At 36.7% G+C, this 23,938-nt stretch overlaps 1 protein-coding gene across 1 annotated transcript; it reads left to right on the top strand.

Moving 5' to 3' along the window:
- Nucleotides 1-1,523: 1,523 nt before the first annotated feature.
- LOC103467157 (matrix metalloproteinase-9-like) lies at nucleotides 1,524-14,511 on the top strand. The gene is made up of 14 exons (XM_008413264.3): nucleotides 1,524-1,856; nucleotides 2,100-2,338; nucleotides 11,148-11,296; nucleotides 11,380-11,508; nucleotides 11,608-11,781; nucleotides 11,860-12,033; nucleotides 12,122-12,295; nucleotides 12,386-12,559; nucleotides 12,640-12,795; nucleotides 12,886-13,033; nucleotides 13,112-13,245; nucleotides 13,328-13,478; nucleotides 13,593-13,696; nucleotides 13,798-14,511. Exons 1-14 carry the CDS (start codon nucleotides 1,719-1,721, stop codon nucleotides 13,902-13,904), a joined length of 2,151 nt encoding a protein of 716 aa, XP_008411486.1. The 5' UTR covers nucleotides 1,524-1,718; the 3' UTR covers nucleotides 13,905-14,511.
- Nucleotides 14,512-23,938: the final 9,427 nt, after the last annotated feature.

Genomic DNA, 23,938 nt, shown 5'->3' with positions numbered 1-23,938 from the left:
CTCATCAATACAGCAGCTATGTAGCCTCAAGTAAAAACCTTTACTACACAATGTCAAACATCGACAATTTTTTATTATTTTTACCAAACGTTATCAAACAGGTCGTTTTGAAGTCAAAAATACCTCAGAATATACAGAGCCAACCATGAGAATCAACTCATTTAAAGTTTAAACTCAGTGTCACACAAACACAAAGAGCCTAGCATGAATGTTTGGCTGTTAAACTGGACCGTTCCAGGTCGCTATCAAGCTAGCAGCTTTACTAATCTTATACATTACATTACATTACCAAGGCACATTTAAACAAACCTTTATCTTGGCTTTTATCTGTTCTTTTTTTCCCTCCTTGAAGGATAAGTCCTTTATTGAGACATTGTTTAGCATAATGCATAATGAAAATAATGATTTCTACATACATTATCAAATATTATTGTAAAAACAATTCACTTCATATTGAAATTTGTGTCTGTTATTGTAATGACAGAAATTATTTCTAAAAAAAAAAAAAAAAAAAAAATCAGCTCCACTGAGGGGGGCCCTAAGCGGCTGCTTGGTTTGCTTTACCTCGGGCCGGCCCTGTCTACCACAATGCATCTTACATATCCATCTTGCATCACCCACCATAGTGATGCTCTTAGTTTTCTCTGTTAAGTTTGTAGTTGAGCACACAAATTGTTTTTTAATAAGAGAAATGTTATAGCAAAATCTTAAGGAGCTTTTTCTTAGCAGTGCTATGAAAAGAAGCAAAAAAAGTTTGATGTGCAAGAGATGAATAGTCACACTTTACAAGGAAAAAGTTTTAAAAGAAAAACTTCAATTTATTGACCACTCATTAGTTAGTATGAAATAAATGTGGATGAGTAACACTTTGTTTGACGGGCTGTGAATAAGACTGACATGACACTGTCATAAACATCTGTCATGAACATGAGTAATTCATGTATGGGCCCACAAGATGGTAGATTTCTTCTTCACCAAGAAGACCAAGGCACCGTGCGCCTGTTCATACACTGCTGCCTCTCACTGGTGGAGATGGTGTATTGCACTACTTTAGGATCAATTAATTTAAGACTAAACAAAGTGTCAGAGCAATATAACATCACCAGGTAAACTCATTTTTAAAGTTTAATAGGTAATAATTTTATAACAAATTTATGTCAGATCATGATCTCTTGGTTAAGGTCAAGTTCTCATAATGAAAATATTTTTGACTAGGTTAATGTCAAGTAGTCTTAACTTAGACATTTTGAATAATGTCAACTTTGTATTAAAAATGTAAATTTACCGAATTACACTTTATGACAATAGTCATAAATATTCATGAAGACTTATTCATGTTTACGACAGGTGTTTATGACAGTGTCATGTCAGTCTTATTCACACCCCGTCAAATACATTGTTACCTGTGGAGGCTTTGGAAATTCCCCCAGCCTGTAAATTTCTGCACAGAACTGATGTTACAGTAGGCGGGAGCGAGGATTTGATGACTAAGACTCTACTCTGTATAAATACAACATCTACAACCCCAACCAGCAGCACAGTTCAGACAGACAGCAACAGGGACCAACTTCCAAAACACAGAAGACATCACCGAAGTGGAAACTTTGCCGATCTTCTGAGATTTTTTTCTTCTTTTGACTTTGGTTCACACTTGATTATCTGTCTTTGAAATTAGTTTTAGCATTTTTGTTGCATTTTGTGCCCCAGCAGAGCTCGCCATGAGGTGCTGTGTGTTAGTGGTGTGTTTACTTTTGGGAATAGGCGTGCAGAACGGATGGAGCCGTCCTGTCAAGTCGGTCGTTGTCACCTTCCCAGGGGACGTCATCAAAAATGTGGCAGATGTGGAGCTGGCAGAAGTGAGTAGCTGATGGTTTACTCTTCACAGATAGTCTGAGACTCCCAGAATGTTTTAATAAAGCTGTTCGGGGGGAAACAAATTACCTGAACGGAGACTGATATCACAATGTTAATGGAAATTTTTACTCTCTAAATTAAAGCTACAGATGTCTTTTATGAAAGCAATTTAGAAATGTCACAAAGCACAAACTGAAAATGGGAGTGTTTGGCTGAGCTCTGATGTGCTTTGTCTTGTTTGACAGAGTTATTTGAAAAGGTTTGGTTACATGGAGGCGGCGCAGCGCAGTGGCTTCAAGTCCAAGGTGTCCACAGCAAAGGCTCTGAAGAGGATGCAGAGACAGATGGGTCTGAAGGAGACTGGAGAACTGGACTGGCCGACACTGAAGATCATGAACAAACCTCGCTGTGGTGTTCCTGATGTGGCCAATTACAACTTTTTTGGCGGGCAACCCAAATGGGACCATACAAATATTACATACAGGTGAGTGGAAGGAAGAAATAATCTGTGTCATTACATTAATGATTACAGAGTGAGATAGTTTTAATTCTACCAAATATGCTCTGGTTATATAAAAAAACTTTGCTATTTATATATGCTGTGGCATACAAGGGGAAGTTTAAGTAATGTTAACTTAAAATGCCTGAAAACTTTCAAATAAAGAGAACAGTAAAAACTGACACACTACCTTGTGTGATTTCACCATATATGTTTTTACTATGGTAGATTATATCTTTAATAAAAAACATTTTTCAGCCTTATATCATGACATGTTGTGCTACACACACACACACACACACACACACACACACACACACACACACAACTATAGTTTCAGAAAACTCTCTTGTACCTTGTGGTGGAAAATTACTACAAGTTAAAATCTGCTGATCATGTTATATGAAATTCTTGTGAAGTCTCACCAAAAGAACGACAGTGATCCCTCGTTGTTCGCGGGGTTTGCTTTCTGAAAATAACCCGCGATAAGTGAAATCCGCAAAGTAGTTGCCTTTAGGTTTTACAGTTATTATTCAGCATAATTCAAAGTTTTCAGCTTTTATCTCCTGAATGGCCAATCTGTAATACATATTCAGGGGCACAATATAGGGCTGACCTGCCCTCTCCTGGGTGAAATTAAAGCTGCAGTATGTCACTTTTATTTAAATTTTGGACATCTCTGCTTCCCTTTACAAACTGCTGCTATGTGTCCATACCTTTGGCATTTGAAACACCGAAGTAGTGGAGGTACATAAGGTTTGACTTGAAAATTGAGGTACCCTAATTTTATATTTTTTGGCAACTCTTTTCCTTCAAACTCAATAAGGATTGACAAACTTCCTACTCTTTCTCCATCCACTGTTTTTGACAATCTTTTCAAGTTATTCAATTTTGCACCTACACCACTTCTCTTAATTTTATCAAGATCTAGAGGGATCCCATAAATCACTCCTCTATTTTTTTTTCTCCCATGATTTTTTTCTCCAGCACAGATCTTTTGCAAATATCATCCACATTTAAAGTCTTATTCTTTTGTTCTATATCTTTACATACTACCATTAGGTTTCCGTCTCTCAAAATCTTTACCATTTCAAAATCTCCAATTTTCTTTTTAATTTCTCTTGATGCCACAATGGGGCTGATTTTATCCTGTTCTTCGTCGTTTTTAAGTTTTAATATTACTTTAAATTCCTCCCTCACAACTTTCCTCCTAACTATCCTTTCTTCTTCTGAGCTACTTCCTTCCAGTTCCCGATTACTGCTTTGGTCATCACCAAATCCCTTTCCTTCATCCATTTTATTTCTTCCATGACCTCTCTCCCTCCCACTTCCCACTGGCGTCCTCCCTTCAAAATCTCCGTCTTTCTCATTTCCCCATCTCCATCCGAACCATTCACATACCAGTTTATGCCAAATCCGCCTTTTCCAAAAGCGATTCTTCCGTTTTTGTTTTTTCCGCGTCTTCTTCTTCTTTTTGTTTTATGGCGGTTGGCAAACAACTTGTAGGTGCATTACCGCCACCTTCCAGACTGGAGTATAGATTAGATGTCCTATCACTATAATCTTCCCATAATACCCGACTTCCTAAGAAAACTAAAAATGCTGTCAAATGTTACATCCCCAGATGATCTTTGCAGCAAATTTTTAATATCTAAACATTTTTTATTTCTATTTAACTCTCTGAAAAACACCTCTCTTTCCCAACTATACTTATTACATTCTAGAAAAATATGCTGCACTGTTTCTGACTCTCCACAATAACTACACAAACCTGTACTATGTTTATTAACTATTTTCAGAGTACTATTTAGCCCCGTATGCCCAAACCTTAATCTGGATACAACATCCTCTTCTTTTTTATTCCTATTACCTTCCCTACATTCCCCTACTTTTTTTAATGCTATAATAAAATCTTGCCTTTTCTTCTCTATCCCATAATTCCTGCCATTTCTTTTTAATATATATTTTACTTATACTTTTGACCTCATTTCTGCTTATTTTGATATTTACCTCAACACTATCCCTTTTTGCTGCACTCTTAGCAAATTTTTCCACCAACTCATTTCCTACTATTCCAATATGAGCAGGAATCCAAATTAACTTAACCCTGGACCCATATTTTTTAATTCTACAAATTGATTAATATTCAATAAATCTTGTCTCGTTTCTGAATTCTGTTCTAAAATACTTATTAATGCACTACTTGAATCTGAACAAATCAATATTTCTTTCTTTCTCGTTTCCTCACTCCATTTTAGAGCCATTAATATAGCCATTAGCTCACCTGTATAAACTGTCCATCCATTATTCTTTTATTTTTCATAATATTTAAGTCCGGAATTATAAATGCTATTCCAATTTTATCATTTATCATTTTAGAAGCATCTGTATGTACTTGTAAATACTCAGCATATTCTTTATTTATATACCTTTCCACCTCTTTTTTTTCTATTTGTCTGCCTTTTTCCAATAAGCTTAAATCAACTTCAGGTTTTCCACTTAATCAAGGTGGAGTATCAGGAATACTCACCACAGGACTAATTAAATAATGATTTATTCCTATCTTACTTATCTCATTATTTATAATCCATCCAAAACTATTTTTTACTTTTTCTTGACAAGGTTGTCGCATAGAATTTGGAGGATAATTTTCTTTATGTCCTTTAACATTTGCCCAATAGTTTATGGCTAGTTGCTTTCCTCTGAGCTCTAGTGGCATCTAACCCATTTCAACTTGTAAAGCTGATACTGGGGTTGTTTTCATTGCTCCGCAACAAATTCTTAAAGCCTGATATTGTATTCCATTTCTTTTAGTAAACCATTAGAAGCTGAAATATATACAATACATCCATAATCAATTATATATTTTTTAATACCTTCCTATCAGCTCCCCAATCTTTACCTCTTAAACAGCTAATTATATTTAGGATATTTTTTTTCTCAATTGTTTTTCTTATATATTTTCCATGTAAGTTTTTTGTCAAACCAAATTCCTAAATATTTAATCGGATCTATCCTTTCTACATCATTCTCATACAATTTAAGATTTACATTAGTATTTATTATCCTATTAGTAAAAATAATGAACTTAGATTTAGATATTGAAATTCTAAAACCCCATTCTAAAGCCCAATCTTCTATATTATGTATTGCCTCTTGCATTTTGTTATTTCTAAATTTTAGATTTTCGCCCTTTTCCAAATAAGGCTGTCATCTGCAAATAACACTCCAAAATATTTATTTTACTAAAAATATCATCAATCATTATAACAAATAACATAGAACTTATTATAGTTTCGTGAGGAGTACCGTTTTCAATTTGATGTTTTGAACTTACTTCACTTCCTATTTTAACTTTTATATTTCTTCCAGTTAAAAATTTTTTTAATCCATCTATATATTTTACCCCTTAAACCTATTTGTTTTATTTTTTATCAATAATCCTTATTTCCACAACATACCATATGCTTTTTCTATATCCAAAAAGATTGCTATCAAGACTTATTTATTCACCTGTGCCCTCCTAATTTCATGTTCCAAACATAGTATAGGATTTATTATACTTCTTCCTTTTCTAAACCCAAACTGATGTGGTTTAATCTTCTCTTTAGATTCCAGAAAATATATTAATCTGTTATTCACCATTTTTTCCATCACTTTACCAATACACGATGTTAATGCTATCGGCCTATAACTCTCAGCTAAATGTGGATCTTTGCCAGGTTTACAAATAGGAATAATGATAGCTTCTTTCCATTTATCTGGTAGAATTCCTTCCTCCCATATCTTATTATACATTTCTAATAATATCTTCTTACTTTTTTCACTAAGATTATTTAATATAATTTACTTGATCTTCCCCAGGCGTTGATTTAATAGGTTTTTAATGCTCCCTTTAATTCTATTAAAGAAAATTTCATATTCAGAATATTCTCGTCATCTTCATCATTACATAGAAACTCATTGTGATTTTTTAATGTCGTTTCCCGTCCCTTTTTTTTTTCCAGTATTACTAAAATTCTCCATACTATGTATCTTAGTAAATGCTCTTGTTAATAATTCTGCTTTGTTCTTATTATCTATTATAGTGTTACCATTATCTTTTATTACTGGGAAAAAATATTCTTTTGATTAACCTGACATTTTCTTAATGGTATTCCAAACCCTAATGCCGTATTTTTCCCCAATGACTCACAATATTTTCTCCAATAGTCCCTCTTAGCATTTCTTATGATCTTCCTGACTTCTGCTTGTTTTCTCTTATAATTTATTAGATTTTCGAAGCAAATATATTTAAGATTTTTATAGGCCTTGTTTTTTGTTCTAATTGCTATTGAACACTCTAGAGTCCACCAAGGAATCATCTTCTTTTTAACCCCTTTACTTCTAGGAATGATTGTTTTTGCTGCATGAACAATACTATTACTAATTTCTAAATTTAATTCATTTACTGGTTTATTTATATCTATATTTGCCATATTAACCTCACTTATTATAGTTTTCCCAATTTCTATCCCCAAATCTCAATTTCCCTTGACTTACTACCAGTTCTTCTTCTATATCCATTTCTACTTCAATAAAAATTGGATAATGATCACTTCCTATAGTATTATTTTTATATACTTTACAGCTGTAACTGTCTGCCAAAGATTGTGATACCAGTGTCAGATCAATGGCTGATTCTCTACCTCTTATCAAATCTACCCTAGTGCCTACACCATTATTTAACACTACCATTTCTATTTCTTCAATCACTTCTTCTAAGACCCCATCATTATAATCATCTTGATCCCCCCACAAAGTACTATGTGGATTAAAATCCCCACACCAAATTATTTTCCCTCTCCAGTGTCTAAGGATTGTTTCAAGTTTTGCTTTCTCTATTTTCTTACAAGGATTATAATAATTTATTATTTTAATAATACCATTATTTGTCCAAACTTTAACCGCATTAAGTTCAAGATCCGTATTTATTTGCATTTGAATAAATTTTATGTTTTCCTTTATAAATATAGCGCATCCTCCTCCACTTCCATTTATTCTATCTTTACGTAAGACTGCAAAACCATGAAAACTAAATTGCAATGATGATTTAAGCCATGTTTCTTGAATACATTTTATGTCTGGTTTTGCATTTGTTAATGAACCCTTTAAATTCCTGTCCATTAGCTATTAAACTTCGAGCGTTCCATTGTAGTATTAGAATTCTGTATTGATTTGCGAAGCTTCATTTTCAGATGATCCTTCTCAATATCCTGAATTCTTTCCCATGACAGATCTTTGACAATAAAGAATTTTGCTGCTGCCTTTACTATAATTTTTATTTTTTCAGTTTTAGTTCTTGCTTGCTCTGAACAGTTAATAATAAATGCCAGAAAAGGAATAAGTTTTTCTAACGTGACATTACTTTGAGTATTATCTCCTTTTTCCTTTCTAACTGCGTTTTGGTAGCATTTTACGTACTTTTCAACTCTTTCACTGCCTCAGCATAAGTAATTTTCTTTAATCAGTTTTAATTTTCTGAACTTCAGTTGCTTCTTTCCTTACCACACATCCTACATAAGCTGCAGTATGATTACCTCCACAATTACAACATTTAACTGGATTCTCTCCACATTCTCCATAAGGGTGTTCACCTCCACATCTACCACATCTTTGTTTTCCTCTACACACATTTGCAATATGACCATATCTTTGGCACTTATAGAATCTGAGAGGTGGTGGAATATAAGTTCTTACACTGAAACTCATGTATCCAATCATTACTTTATCAGGTTTAACTTTATCTTTGAATTCCAGTAACACAGATGTGCTGTCCAATCTTTCCCCATTTCTAAAAGCCTGCAATTGTTTTATGCCTGAAATCTCTCCTCCTTTTATTGTTTTCTTTAGTTCTTCAAAGTTTTCTCCAATCAAGATCCCTGATATTACTCCTTTTGTTCCTCTTTCTTCCCCCACTACCTTTCTTTCCACCACTTCTTTTTTACATACCATTTGGAGTTTTAATGCCTTATTCTTTTGTTCAACATTCTTACAGATAATAAGAAGGCTCCCATCCCTTAAAACTTTAGCCAGTTCCACATCTCCATTTGATAAAGTGATCAGACTCACCCCAATTATATCTTGTCCAGTTCTAAATTTTAATATAACTTTAAATTCTTCCATCATTTTTTTCTTCCTTACCTCAACACTTTCTTCCTCATCTTCCAAAGATCTTTAGTCTTGTCTTTCCCTCCTCCCCCTTTTCTATTTTCTACTAAAGCCCAACCTGTGTCCATATTTTCATCTTCTGAACATCCCCCACTACAACTAGCCATCTTAATCTACTCACAGTCCAGATTATGCCAAAACCGCCTTAGAAATCAACTTATTACTCGCCAGAAATCGCTTATACTCTTCCACTCAGAAAATCCGCGTTCTCCAATCTCGCACACCTGCCGCCTATCGACGTCCTCTTTTTTCCACGTCGCTCCCTAACCTGCCTTTCATTTGATTCAGGTGTGTTAATTGGAGCAGGGAAGCATCTGAAAGTTGCAGGATAGCAGCTCTCAAGGACTGGACTTGAGCACCTCTGTACTGAACAGTCGTATTGCGATATTCAAACAAATAAATATACGTTAAGCATAAGTTGATACTCTTGCACATTCAAAAAGTTAATGCATTTATAAAAAAATAATCAAATCAAAAACATGATGGTCTTAACATGGAACTTACATTAAAGTTCCACCAGGGGTGAAAACTACTTTCACCCCTGGTTACCAGTGATAGCAGATAAACGATTTTCCTGTAACAATAAGTTGTTTCTCCACCATTAGCACATTTAGCAGTGAGTGAATGAAGTTGATTGACAGCGCTAAGACCCTCCTACTGGTTCTGATTGGTTGTTTTAGTCAGAACGGTGCATTACTTTAACCAGTAATAGTAATTCAGGAAGGAGGTGGAGGATATTGATTGTTTTCACAGATTATCATTCTCATAACAAACTGCTACGACATCGTGACAGCTTTAACAAATATGGAGAATTTTTTATTTATTTAAAGTTATATATTGCAGCTTTAATAAAATGCAACTATACAGCATTTTTGAGAAGTCTGGATTGCTTCATGTATATTTTCACTGTTGCTCATGGGGAGAGACATTTCGGTAATCTAAAATTAATAGAATAATATTACTATTATAATATTACTAGTAATAATATTACTAGTTTTAGTCATCTAAAACTAATAGAAAAAATTAAGCAACTTACTTGCATACTGCATGCAGACTGTATGCATACTGAATTTTACTCCTGCATGTAAAATTCATGAGCAGTAAATATTGTACTAGTTCTCCATATTGGACCAAAGAAAGCAAGGCAGTTGCAAGCCTTGGAAATTGTGATGCTTTTGATGGGTCAGATAGTCAGCAGCTGAGTCAGGGGGGCCCAATTTAATTGTTTGTAATGTTATTGGCACACAGGTAGAGTAGGAGCTCGGAGACTGTTTAGCAAATCAGGACGCAGAACACAATGCACTGTGAAAAAAACAGCACAAAAAAATCCGTGAAGCAGCGAGACAGAGAAAGGTGAATCGCTTTATAGCAAGGGATCACTGTATTTGGGTTACATGTACAAGGTTGGGAGTTGTTTCCCACAGCTGCATGAGAACCAGACTGTCTCACCCATTCGTTTTGAATTCCTTATCCTTGATATAAAACTCATGTGTTGACTGCCTGTTAGAGCTTTCCATCCAGAACTGCTTCATTATTGATTGTTCCACAAACTCTCTGTATTGTGCACAATATATGAATAAACCTGATTGAGTGATTTCACCTGAACAGTGCTAAGTAATAATTTTTTCCACAACAATTTGGTGCCATGACCCGGATCCGTCAACTGGACATCCGAGGATGTTGACGAACAGCGTTTTGGTACCAACCTGGACTAAAAGTAGGGCTGCAGTGATACAATAATCTCACAGTATAATACTATACATGATATTCTGCTCACAATACGATATATATTGTGATGTTCAGCAAACGATACAATTCAATACACTTTTGCGATTTTCTGAAAGATTTTAGAGGGACAGAGTGATTTTGGTGACATTTTGTGACAGTTATAGTTGAATTGAATTAATTTAACTGAAAACTGATTAAAAGCACCAACTACACGGGGTGCTGTTGTGGCGCAGGGGCAAAGCACAACCCATGTATTGAGGCTTTAGTCCTCATGCCGGTGATCACTGGTTCGATTTCCGGCCTGGCGACATTTGCCACATGTCCTCCCCCTCCCTCATAACCCTTCTTCCTGTCAAACTACCCTCAAATAAAGGCCACTAGAGCCAACAAAACCTTAAAAAAAAAAAAAAAGCACCAACTACACAATACCTGGCTCTGGTTAGACATGGACACAGACTTAAAGTCAACAGCTGGACAAAATGAATCAAAGGAGTGGGGAGAAAACATGTTTCTTTTAATTGAAACAGTACAAACTGTAGCTTACATGCATTTGTAAAGTAAATAAAGTGCACCAAGTTCTCTGAATAGATTGATACCTTTTTAACCTTGACACTTAACATCTGAAGGAATCACTCTAAGCCTGATGACCTAATCACTCTCCCGGCGAAGCAAGCAGTTAGTGAGCAAGGTAACAGTTGGATGTTAGGATACTTGCAGATGAATATTGAATTTTTTTTAGGAAAGAAAATATCGATATATTGCAAAATCAATATTATTACACAGCCCTAACTAAAAGTATTGATAAGTTTCCATCCGACTGGATCAGCTAGTAATTTTGAGTTCACTGTGTCCTCAGTATCCTGAACTATACTCCTGACATGGACAGCACTGTGATTGATGATGCCTTTGCAAGAGCCTTCAAGGTGTGGAGTGATGTCACTCCTCTGACGTTTACCCGCCTTTTTCAAGGCACTGCAGACATCATGATCTCCTTTGCAACAGCTGGTATGTGCTCTTTTTTACATTTCTAAGTCAAACCTTCACACCCTAAGTACTGAAAATCAAACATTGATTCATGTTTTATTTAGACCACGGGGATCCATACCCCTTTGATGGCAAGTATGGCGTTCTAGCTCACGCCTTTGCTCCTGGTGTGGGCCTTGCTGGGGACGCCCACTTTGACGATGATGAACACTGGACTCTAGGAAAAGGACCAGGTAACTACACCTCAGAAATCACATGGTTCTACCTTCCTCCTTCCTCTGGTGTTCTTTGCACAGATTTCCTTTAACACACAATCCAATCTGTCTTCTCAGTGGTGAAGACTTACGGTGGCAATTCGGGAGGTGCCGTATGTCACTTCCCTTTCATTTACGAAAGGAAATCGTACACCACCTGCATGACTGAAGCCGTAATCAACGGCGTGCCCTGGTGTGCAACCACAGCCAACTTCACCAGAGACAGGAGATTCGGCCACTGCCCAAGTGAACGTAAGCATGAAAAAAATGACAAACTTATGTTTATGAGCTTGTGAAGGAAAACTGCGCTTTCAACTGTAATCCTCACAGTCTCGTTCACGGTTGGTGGAAACGCTGGTGGAGCCCCCTGTGTCTACCCCTTCATCTTCCTGGGTAGGGTGTATAAGAGCTGCACCACCGACGGCCGCACCGACGGAAAACGCTGGTGTGCCACCACTAGTAACTTTGACATACACAGGAGATTTGGCTTCTGTCCCAAACGTGGTGGGTAACAGGAAACAATGCGTGAAAAACCTGCCACAGTGGCTTGTTGCTTTGTTTAACCACAGTTATTTTGGCTCTGTTTGTCCAGACTCTGCTGTAATTGGAGGAAACGCAGAGGGAGATGCCTGCCACTTTCCTTTTGTGTACCAGGGCACGGTATACAACTCATGTACTAGTCAGGGGAGGGGAGACGTCAAATTGTGGTGTGCCACCACTGACAACTATGATAGAGACCAGAGATGGGGTTTCTGTCCCACACGTGGTGGGTAACAGGAAACACAAGGTGTGAAAGTCCTGCCACAGTGGCTTGTTGCTTTGTTTAACCACAGTTATTTTGTCTCTGTTTGTCCAGACACTGCTGTAACTATGACAAGTCCAGATGGAGATCCCTGCCACTTTCCTTTTGTATTTCGGGGCATGGCTTACGACAAATGTACGACTGACGGGAGGACAGACGGCAGATATTGGTGTGCGACCACTTTGAACTATGATAGAGACCAGAGATGGGGTTTCTGTACTGACCTGGGTGAGCAACATGAATACAAGAATTTGTTCTGCGTTTATCATTTTATGAGATGGTAAAATTTCTAACCGGCTATCTTCCAGGTTATAGCCTGTTCCTGGCGGCTGCCCACGAGTTCGGACACTCCCTGGGTTTGTTTCACTCCACCGTTAGACAAGCTATCATGTTCCCCCTGATAAGCTATGTGGAGAATTTCTCCCTGGATCAGGACGACATTGATGGCATTCAGTACCTCTACAGTGAGCTGACAACTCAGTACTCTTTCATGATGAATCTCGTCAAACACATGAAAACTTTGCCTTAACCAAGAACATTCCCATATTCTGCAGTTAATACATCAGGCCCTCATCCTACTCTCAACACCCCATCTGTCGTGACAGCGTCACCCATTGTAGATCCAACCAAAGACCCCTGCAAGATGCTCAAGTTTGACACCATCACTCTGATTCAGAGACATCTGCATTTCTTCAAAGATGGGTAAGCAAATAGCTAGTTCTACTTATGTTCTAGAAACAAAACCTGATGAGGTTCTAATCTTGCATTTCTGGTTGACAGGCATTTCTGGAAGGTATCAAGCAACGGAGATCGAAAGGGACCATTTTCCATTTCTCAGAGTTGGCCAGCTCTACCTGCTGTCATTGACTCTGCCTTTGAGGATGTTCAGACCACAACAATATACTTCTTTTCAGGTAAGGAGGGTTCTTATAAGAGCTTATCAGAGCACTGAAATGTTATACAAAGAGTTTGAATCATATTTTATTGTTACATTAGGAACCAGGTTCTGGGTGTACACAGGAAGCAGTGTGCTAGGTCCCCAAAATATTGAGAAGTTTGGTTTGCCCCCAAGTGTGCAGAAGGTGGAGGGAGCGCTGTATAGAGGGAAGAGCAAAGTGCTTCTCTTCAATGGAGAAAACTTCTGGAGGTGAGTAGAAATTGACCACTTTTTTTAGACAAAATGTGTAATTTAACCCATCCTTTAACACAAAATGTGTTAAAGGACAAACAGTAGATCTCATTCTATCTCTGATCCCTACAGGTTTGATCTCAAGACCCAAATGATTGACAAAGGATACCCCAAATATACCGACACCAACTTTGGTGGTGTCCCTAATGATGCTCATGATGTGTTCCAGCACAAAGGTAAACACCTTCTACTACTAAGCTCAGGAACCCAAATCCACAGACGTCAACAAAACATAGCATACATTGTGGGTGTTGTAACATCAATGTTTCTCTTTCAGGCAACATTTATTTCTGCAGAGATCTTTTCTACTGGCGCCTGAATTCTCGCAGGGAGGTGGACCACACCGGCAATGTGAAGTACGATCTTCTGAATTGCCCAAAATAATCAAGAAATAATAACTGAGATACATGCACAGATGGGCTGTGAGGCTGTAGCAACCAAATGTTTCTTTGTGCAGGTGTCTGAAAGAATGTGATGCATTGTTTGTGCATCATGCCTTTTGTATGATGCATGTGCTTTATGCAATGTGAACGACTGGTTTCTATTGAATTTGGCTGATTATTACTCATACAGCATTGGACTGAATGCAAGTCACAGGCCCAGAAGGCAAGAAACCATTGTTTGCACTCAGTTTGACATGCTGTGAACTGATGACCATAGTGGCCTATAATTTGAGACCCATACAAGTAAATTCAACACATGCTTTCTGGATAAAACTAGATTTCCAGATGAAATTTTATGTCTGACTGGTTCAGACCCTTGTCAGTATTCAAATATTTTTTTTTGGTATTTATAGCAACATCTAATATTATTTTATGTCATGAGCCTATTTGTTCTGTGTGGTTTTATGAGATTTTCTGAAAATGGTTTCAAAGCCATAAACTGCACTGGAAGACATTCTGTGTCTCCTTAATTAAAAGTATTTATAAAACTAATAATTTTGTACAAATATTCCAGCTTTCAATGCAGTAAAATTTCTGTGAGAACTTTCTTCCTTTGTCAGCGTCTTTATCATTTGCAAATACTTTAAGTATGGTGCTGGGAGCATCATGTTGTGGAATTTGGTGGAGTTCATAAAATAAGGACATTCTATGGAAAAATGAAGCAAGACATTATTTAGAAAAACTTAGACAGAAGTGATACAAAATGAAGATATTCAGTGAGAAGCAGATGAGGGTATATGAATATACATTGGTGATGTTAGAGGAGAATGGCAGACTAGTCAGAATGACAGAAAGATAAATAATTAGACAAGCAATTTAGAATTACATTCATAAACGCACTGAATCTTAAAGTAGATTGGCTACAGAAAACTGTCACACCAAGCAAAAGAGTCAAGTAGGAACAGGAAAGTGAGGCAACAATTCACAGACTCACCAAAATTGGACAGCGACAAATTGGAAATATGTTCCCTTGTCAAATGAGACTGAATTTCAGCTGCAACTCTCAGACAATAGACTCAGAATAAATAGCATGAATCCATACTGCCTTGTGTGGATAGTGTGGAAGGGAAAAGCTAAATCTTCCACACACAAACATAAATTTTGTCTGACCCTTACTGGTTAAAATATTACACTTTTCTGTGCCTGTTTATAAGATTCTGTCCTTCAGATTTCATTTGGGTGAATGTTTGTTCGGCATCTCAAGCTTTTCCCTCTTTGTGGCGACATCAAAACTTTGATTGATACTGAGCTGGCAGTATCAATCATATACGGCTCATTTTGTCTTCATAGACACAAACTCCCAAAACCACATTCAGTCAAGCTGCATAGGAAACTAATTACCTGTTACAGAAATCCGTGTCGCAATGTTAATGAATGTTTATTTTTTACATTTAAACCATGAGAGAGTTTCACTTCAGATTATAAATGCCCCTCAAAGGCAAAGATGGAATGTTAATATTGCAGAAAACCAAAGTGGCTTCATGAGCACTTGGTAATAAACACTAAGCTTGGATTTTGATACAAAAGAAAACATGAAAAGAAAACATGAAAAAGTAAGAAAGTTTAAGAAAATCCAAATATTGCATAAGTCCATTCACCTTTTATTTTTATTACATATATTTTGACTTGGTGAAAAATATTTCTATATGCTGCACAATGTATTTACTCTGTTCTTGCTTGAAGATCCTTCTGCATTTAAAGCATGTAAAGCAATGCAATCTTTATTTTCAGGTTAAAAACTGAACATTTTTAAGACAATAATAAACTAGTCGGTTCCATACACCAGCCCTCTTTTTAGCTCAGGTACTATTTTTCTGAAGTTGTCTCTGTTTCAGAAGTGGTTTATTTTCCAAACGTTCTAACATTCTAGTGTTTCGTACAGTCAAAAATCATCATACTTTGTATTTTCAGGATTGAGGGACTCAGAAAGGGACAATTTTTCATAACTTCAGTATATGTGCATTGTGGTCGTCTAGTACTGATAAATGTAGAAACAATGAAATAATCATGTGTATGCACTGCATGTGGTCCCAACTATGTTTTCTGCAAATAATTGTTGCTTGAAATTTCTGAGACATGGTGTCAGTACTTCATAGAATCAAAAAACAAAGTTGATTTTACTCAAATATAAAAGTAAAATGAGAGAAACTGATCATTTTTAAGTGGTCCCTTATTTTTTTTTTAGAGCTGTATATGTCAACACCAACTAGCACTTTAAATAATTGTTTATTGTATTTAAGGGGATAAAGATTTTCTTTCCTGTTATAAGAAATTGTCCTCTGCTTTTGTTTGTTTAACTTGTGAACTGCAAATTAATTCCCATTGTTTTGCCAGCCACTGAAGCAAGCATTGTTTGTAGAGTCATAAATATATATACAGAAATCTAAGATAGAATATTTGAAATAACTTTTCTTTTATTCCAATAGCATCTCAAGTCGTTTAGGTTCAGCAACTGAAATAAAAGATTCTGCTCATATCATTCCATTCAGAAAAATAAAGCATAAAAAAGGACTCAAATGAAAGGGTTTGGTCAAATGAGACACTTTGGATAGGACAATTTTGCCTCAATAGATGAAAGACCTCAGGGTCAACACAGCCAAGAAAAGTCGGGGCTCATGGAACCGTTTGATCAATATCTTATTTTCTTTTGATGTCCGCCTCAGAGGCCACATTTTGAAAGGAAGTTGGACTCTACCTATTAAAGTTTTAGGTGCTCAGCATCATGGATGTAGCTTTGACTCGTTCGCGACTGAATTCACCGTTTCCTTTTGGTCAAATATCTCATGGCAAAATAAAACTGACGACGAGTCACCAAGCTGAGTGTGTTTAAAGGGTTAAGGGCAGCTGCATTGTCAGTGTGGCCCCCCCCTTTTTTTTTACATCCATTTTTCATCAGGTTGTGTTTGTACCAGTATCAATTGATGAACACTCAAGTTTCCCACTTTAATAAAGTCATAATTCTATTTTCAACATGCAAAACAGTCGTTCCCAATTTGTTTTTTGGCTTTAGGTTAGAAATATATATGCTAGGCCCGAGATCAGACCCCTCCGAACTTTTCTTTAAGGTGCCAGAACCAATATTTTCAGTAAGACGTCTCTCCACTGGGTTTCTTTACTTCAAGGTGTAGAAATGCTGAAAACCTAACTATCTTCCCTTGGATAGAGACTTTGTTTCTTTAGGCGAGAAAAAAACAAAACCACCACTTTCTTCTGATAGTTACTTTCTTTACTTATTCTTGTTAAAGATGGAAAAAGATTAAAAATATCCAACATCTGCATTTTAGATACTTTCTTTTGTTAAAGGTTGAAAAAGGTTAAAAATACCCACTATCTGCCTTTTAGATACTTTCTTTCGTTAAAGTTGGAAAAAATTTTTAAAATACCCGCTATAAGTCTTTTAGTTACTTTTTTTTGTTAAAGGTGGAAAAAGATTAAAAATACCCAACAGCTGCCTTTCAGATAGTTACTTTCTTTCATTAAAGATGGAAAAAGATTAAAAAAACACCCACCATTTACTCCTTAGATAGTTACATTTAGTTCACCAGCAGTCGGAGCCTGTCCCAGCAGATATGAAAAAAACAAAAAAAACCCAAAAAAAAAAACAACCCAATTGAAACAGTCCTCACCCAATAAATTTATTGAGGTTCTTATGGATCCGGTCGGTCGGCAGTCGCAGGGACGAGACCTCCAGCTCAACTCTTTCAATTTGGAGGTGAACTGAAGACAAACTCCTCAGATTGACAAATGCATCCGATCTCTTGTCGCCCTTGACCTCTCCACCTTGCCGGATCCTGATCATGATGACAAACTGTTGTGGAAATTTTCCTTTAACAAAGACTGAGGCAAAACTGTTTCAAGAACCACACTAAGAATATATTCTTAATCGGTATTTATTCAAAGGCTCAACATTGTTCAAACGTTCACTGAACGCAGTCAGGAGAAAGAGGCCCGAGCAGAACACAGCTTACAGTGTTATAGGTACAGGTCCATTCCGATCGCATAGTTTGGTATCTACTTGGTTACAGGACAGACAGCAGACTGGACAACAGGCACATGTGTCTTCTTCACTAGAAGCCAGGAGAGATAAAGGAACAATTCAATGACTTCATTGTATTGCTAAGGACAATGACTCCATTGTAATGTTAAGCTCAGAAAACCTGCTTCAGAAGGATCTTAATAATGATTCAGCTAATCATAGTAACCTTAAATTTTCCCACTACAAGCTCCACTAAGCCCACAGACGGGAGATGGTCGAACCAGTCCTCCAGCACCAACTGGAGTCTGATGGTGACCCCAAGGCTTCTGAAGGCCAAGTATGGTTCTGCCACAATCTCCACATAGTCCTCAATTGTAGATATTAACTCATTCCAATGTGCAAGGTCCATGTTGTAGATTATAATATTTTTGTCCTATTGTGCATTCCTCACCGTAGTTACTTTTGGTTGGGTTCTTCTGTCATTATATTCAGTGAAGGTGGCGAGCCAGATGCAGCGGACCCAGGTTTTAGGGAATGAAATGATGAATTTAATGATGAAAACAAACAATAATCCAGGCAGCACAGAAAGAGCAGAAAGCTAAGGCTCAAAACTGGTAGGAAGTGGTAAAACAAAACTAATGACAGACTTGACAACAGACTAGATGAAACAAGACAAGAACCCAACAAGGAACACAGGTAGGTTTCAATACACAGGAGAATCAGGAGAAACAAGGGACAGCTGGGGACAATCAAAGGGTAGACGGGACAACAAGGAGACTCAACAGAACACAGAATCCTAAATAAACACACAAAAAACCCAAATCACTACAAAGCCCATCTTATATTAATCTTATATTCATCAGCAAAGGTTTAAAAATCAGCCTCTGTCCACTTCTGCTCTACAGTGAGAGGTTTGACTGACAGACCGACCCAACAGGTCAGGTCTCCACATTTACAGTTAACAATATTCACCCCACTGTTGCAACTCAGACTTTCTTGCAATATTCAGCGACATTTCAGACCAAAAAATTATATCAGCTAAAATCAAAATCAGCTGGTCAGGCTTTTTAAAGATTGGTAACCAGGGATCGGCCAGAAAACTGCAATCGATGCAGCCCTACACACATACGGGGGTACCCAAAGGTTTTCAGAATGACGCTGCTGCACGCGCAGTTTTCGTAGTACACGATTCTGCCGCTAGGTATTTGTTCAACCACGCCTTCTCAATCAGTGTGCCAAGCGGCGTTGATGTGGAAGGTTTCGTCTACCTGCAGTGAATTTTCTTGGAAGAGCTGTTTTGTCCTGCTGTCGTTTTTCTTCATGGATAAGTTCTTTGAGCAGCGCGCGGCTGAAGTTTTGCTTCCTGCTTGGGAAAAAAGCATCGGAAACCATTCAAATGTTGAAGACCGTTTACAAGGATGACGCTATGTATCAAGCTCAAGTTTACTCGTGGTTCACCCGCTTTAAAAATGGTGAAATGTCAATTGATGATCAACCGCTTTTTTTCCGGAGCAGGAAGCAAAACTTTACAGCCGCGCTGTGAAGCCGGAAAAAAGAAATACATTTCTCTTAAGCGTTACTCCAATAGCTAAAAATGTTATTTATACCAGGTGAGTCTTTCTCCCCTGAGAATGTGGACTGGTACCGGTACTGGACTGATTCTGAGCCTTCAATTGATTTTAACAGAAGTTTCACATAACGTGGAAGTTGAATTAACAATAATGTTTGTTTTAGTCACAAAATTATTATGCTCAGCAGTAAATAACATATACAACATAGAGCAGCTCATCGATACAGCAGCTATGTAGCCTGAAGTAAAAACCTTTTGCTACACAGTGGTGGAGAAAGTACTCAAAAAATGTACTTAAGTAAAAGTCAAAGTACCACATTAACATTTTACTTAAGTAAAAGTAAAAAAGTACTGGCTTTTAAAAATACTTAAGTATTAAAAGTAAAAGTACTTGCTGAATGCATTGCCTAATCACTAATATCATTAAGTGTACCAATCGTATTTAATTTTAATACATCAGTAATGTGTCATTTTAATTAACAAAGCCACAGATATAGCATGTTTTTATTGAGTTTACTCTGTAACATAGTTTAGACTTAGATATGTGATTCTATGCATCATAATTTCAGGGATGGAAACATCTCGTCTCCTGTCCTAACATAACATGAACTTCACTTTTTTTGCCACACATTTATTTATAAAGAAATCCAACTGGCAGAGGAGGACATGGAACCAAGGAGCCTCGTAGCAGAGTTGTAGTCTAGACCACCGAACCCAAGACCAAATCAAAACCAGCACCCCGCGCTACATAACAATAAAATTAAGTGCACCTATCAAAATTGCTTCTCAAATTGATCTGAAAGATTCACTTTCCCATAAAAACACCTAGATATTGTTAAGGAAGAATTTTTATATTACTGGTAAATTTAGCAAAACTCTGGCTCTGATACTTCCTTTTGATCCCGGGTTTTCTCGCGTGGCCACGTGCGGGAACAAAAACACAACAATGCGTGTTGACGTCACAGAATTACAGGATTTAATCCAATCAGAAGAAAATATAAGATAGTACAGGAAACTAAAGAAAGACAGATACAAACATTGTTACCTGAGACAAGAAGACAAAGAAATATCAAGGACGTCCTTGGAGAAAGAGCTGGTGCAGAAGTAAAATAAATCAGCTTTTTTCTGAATTGTTTCCCTTGTGCACAAACTTTTATACCTGTAGGTGTGTTTACCTCTTTAATGTATTCAAATAAGGCGTATCTCTACTTGACCAATTGGAAGACATCTCTGACCCTTTTAAATTTTAGAAAAAGTCCCGCAGTTTGGTCGCAAGATCAAACACCTTTTGTTAAATAAGGTGTAAACAGACTCTCCGAATTCATGGTGGTTTATGGCTTTCACAGATCAGTGTGAAAAGCTAGAACTTCCTACTGATTGTTTCCCAACAGACAAAGAGCAGATCAGAAGATCTTGGCAAACAATCTGCTTTAACTACAGTAAACTATATCAATAGGTCAGAATATGTTATAAATTTTAAAACTATAATTATGGTATTTCAATCAAGTCATGATAAATTCTAAAACTAACTTATTTTAAATTTATTTTCTTAACAGTATCTGGCCTCCTGTGGCTCTACAGCCATCTGGGCCAAGAGAAACAGATGCAGGAACCTCACAGGTAGCTGTGAAAATCTGGTTTCTCTTCTGCTCTGCCAGGAACAAACCTTTAATACTGTATTTTAATTCAATGAAAAGTTCTCCAAAAACCCAATTTGTTTTTCTGCACTTAGCATCTCCAAAGTTTAGTCCTGATATCAAACCAAAAGCAATAGATAATAAACAGAAAATAATGAAGTACAATTCCTGTTTCTAATTAGGAATTAGAAACAAATAAGAATTAAGACATTCATTCACCATAAACCTAAGTATTTTCTAATACTAAACAAAACATTTTCATGTGATTCTAATATAGTCAGAAATAATACAATTTCAAATACATTCATCATTAACTAAATTAATTCTAAAACAAGATAATAGAATTTTCAGTCAAAACATGTTATTAATAACTAAGAAAAATGTCTTACAAATTAAATGTTAGTGATTTAAAACATTTTCTGTTATATTCAGTTTTTTTGCACCATGTCAGATGTTAGTTCTGGAAGATTTCTCATCCTGGTTACGTGAACCAACCAAAGTTCCCCTTCTCAGAGTAATTCAAGTGATACTGTCCTCCACCTTCCTGCATATGTTAATTTATGACCTCCTGTCTTTAATGATAAGACCCCAGGGGTCTGAGCTGAAGCTCTCCTGCAGATCCTATAGTTCTTCGGGTTTTAAATCACTAACACAAACCTGTTCAAACTTAAGAAATTCGTTCTAAAAAGGTTTAAACTGTGTTAAACACTCAAAATAATAATTTTTCTCAACAATATTAAATACTTAGAGCTGAGATAAATTTAACCAGTGACAATTCAAACTCTTCTTCATTGTGTTTGGCTTTCATCTCTGTGCCACAATACACAGAGGTCTCCTGCCATCCCTAAAAAAATAACACCCTGGGCGGTTGCCCATATTGCCAATGTCAGAAATAATAATTGTCTGCACCATTAAACATAGCAATTAACAATGCTCAACTATGAATACTGTCCAAGGCCCAATAAGCAAGAAGTAACCAAGCAGGAGGAGCATTGTGACTGTTCTCATCCTCCCTCCTGCTGCAACGTCTGCCACCATGACAGGTGATGAAAACAAAGAGCAATGAGCATGCTCTGTGTTCCTACGTTCTTGTTTTATTTAATCACCAATTAAATATAAAGATATTTTAATGAAATAAAATAGCTACTGCAGTGTACGCAGTGCATTACAAGAACAAAGAACGGCTCTCAGTGAGGCTTCAGCACTATAGGACTTTAGTCAAGATCTATCCAGAAGAATCGTATCGTCCATGAATGTCATAGCACTTTGGTCACAGCGTTGTCCCATATATGCAACACCTCAGTCAACACCTCCACACAGTAATTCAGCGCATGAGTGACAACTTTTTTTCATCGCAGATGTAACATGTGTTTCAGTCAATACAGCTAGCTTTGCTAGCATCACGTCCACGGAGCTTACCTTTCTTTAAGCTTTCCTTCCAAGTGACGTTAAAAATTGGACGAAGTCCCCACCGTCTGTGAAAGCGAAACGCTGCTGATTTTATTGTATCATTTATGCAGTGCTATTATATTACTGACGCTCAGAGGAAACCACTGCGCATGTCTTGGAGCTCCGCGTGCGAGTAAAGGTGGAGCCGATGGGTGACAACAGACACTAAGTCACGTTATTGCTTGGATTTTACGGCGCCACCTTAAGTCCCTGAACTTCATATTTTAACAAAAAGAGCAACGCGACTTGGATGTAACGAGTAACGCGACACTTTTGTAGAAATGTAGTGAAGTAGAAAGTACAGATACTTACTGTAAAATGTAGTGGAGTAAAAGTAGAAAGTCCCCATTTTTAAATCTACTTAAATAAAGTACAGATACACGAAAATTGTACTTAAGTACAGTAACAAAGTACTTCCCACCACTGTTGTTACACAATGTCAAATATCAACAAATTTTTATTATTGTTACCAAACGTTATCAAACAGGGCGTTTTGAAGTCAAAAATACCTCAGAAATATACAGAGTCAACCATGAGAATCAACTCATTTAAAGTTTAAATTCAGTGCCACACAAACACAAAGAGCCTAGCATGAATGTTTGGCTGTTAAACTGGACAGTTCCAGGTCGCTATCAAGCTAGCAGCTTTACTAATCTTTTACATTACATTACATTACCAAGGCACATTTAAACAAACCTTTATCTTGGCTTTTATCTGTTCTTTCTTTTTGTTTTTTCCCTCCTTGAAGGATAAGTTCTTTATTGAGACATCGTTTTGCTTTTTCCATAAAATAATGATTTCTACATACATTATCAAATATATATTATTGTAAAAACAATAGAGATGGTGCATTTCACTACTTTAGGATCAATTAATTTAACAAATTTAAGACTAAAAGAGTCAGAGCAATATAACATCACCAGGTAAACTCATTTTTAAAGTTTAATAGGTAATACTTTTATAACAAATTTATGTCAGATCATAATCTCTTGGTTAAGGTCAAGTTCTCATAATGAAGATATTTTTGACTAGGTTAATGTCAAGTAGTCTTAACTTAGACATTTTGAATAATGTCAACATTGTATTAAAAGTGTCAATTTACCGAATTACACTTTATGACAATAGTCATAAATATTCATGAAGACTTATTCATGTTTACGACAGGTTTTTATGACAGTGCCATGTCAGTCTTATTCACACCCCGTCAAATACATTGTTACCTGTGGATGCTTTGGAAATTCCCCCAGCCTGTAAATTTCTGCACAGAACTGATGTTACAGTAGGCGGGAGCGAGGATTTGATGACTAAGACTCTACTCTGTATAAATACAACATCTACAACCC

Source organism: Poecilia reticulata, chromosome 7 (genome assembly GCF_904066995.2).
Source record: "Poecilia reticulata chromosome 7, P_reticulata-male-v2, whole genome shotgun sequence".
Lineage (NCBI taxonomy): Eukaryota > Metazoa > Chordata > Actinopteri > Cyprinodontiformes > Poeciliidae > Poecilia > Poecilia reticulata.
Note: the sequence above shows the minus strand (reverse complement) of the source record. Positions and strands in the feature narration are given on the sequence as shown.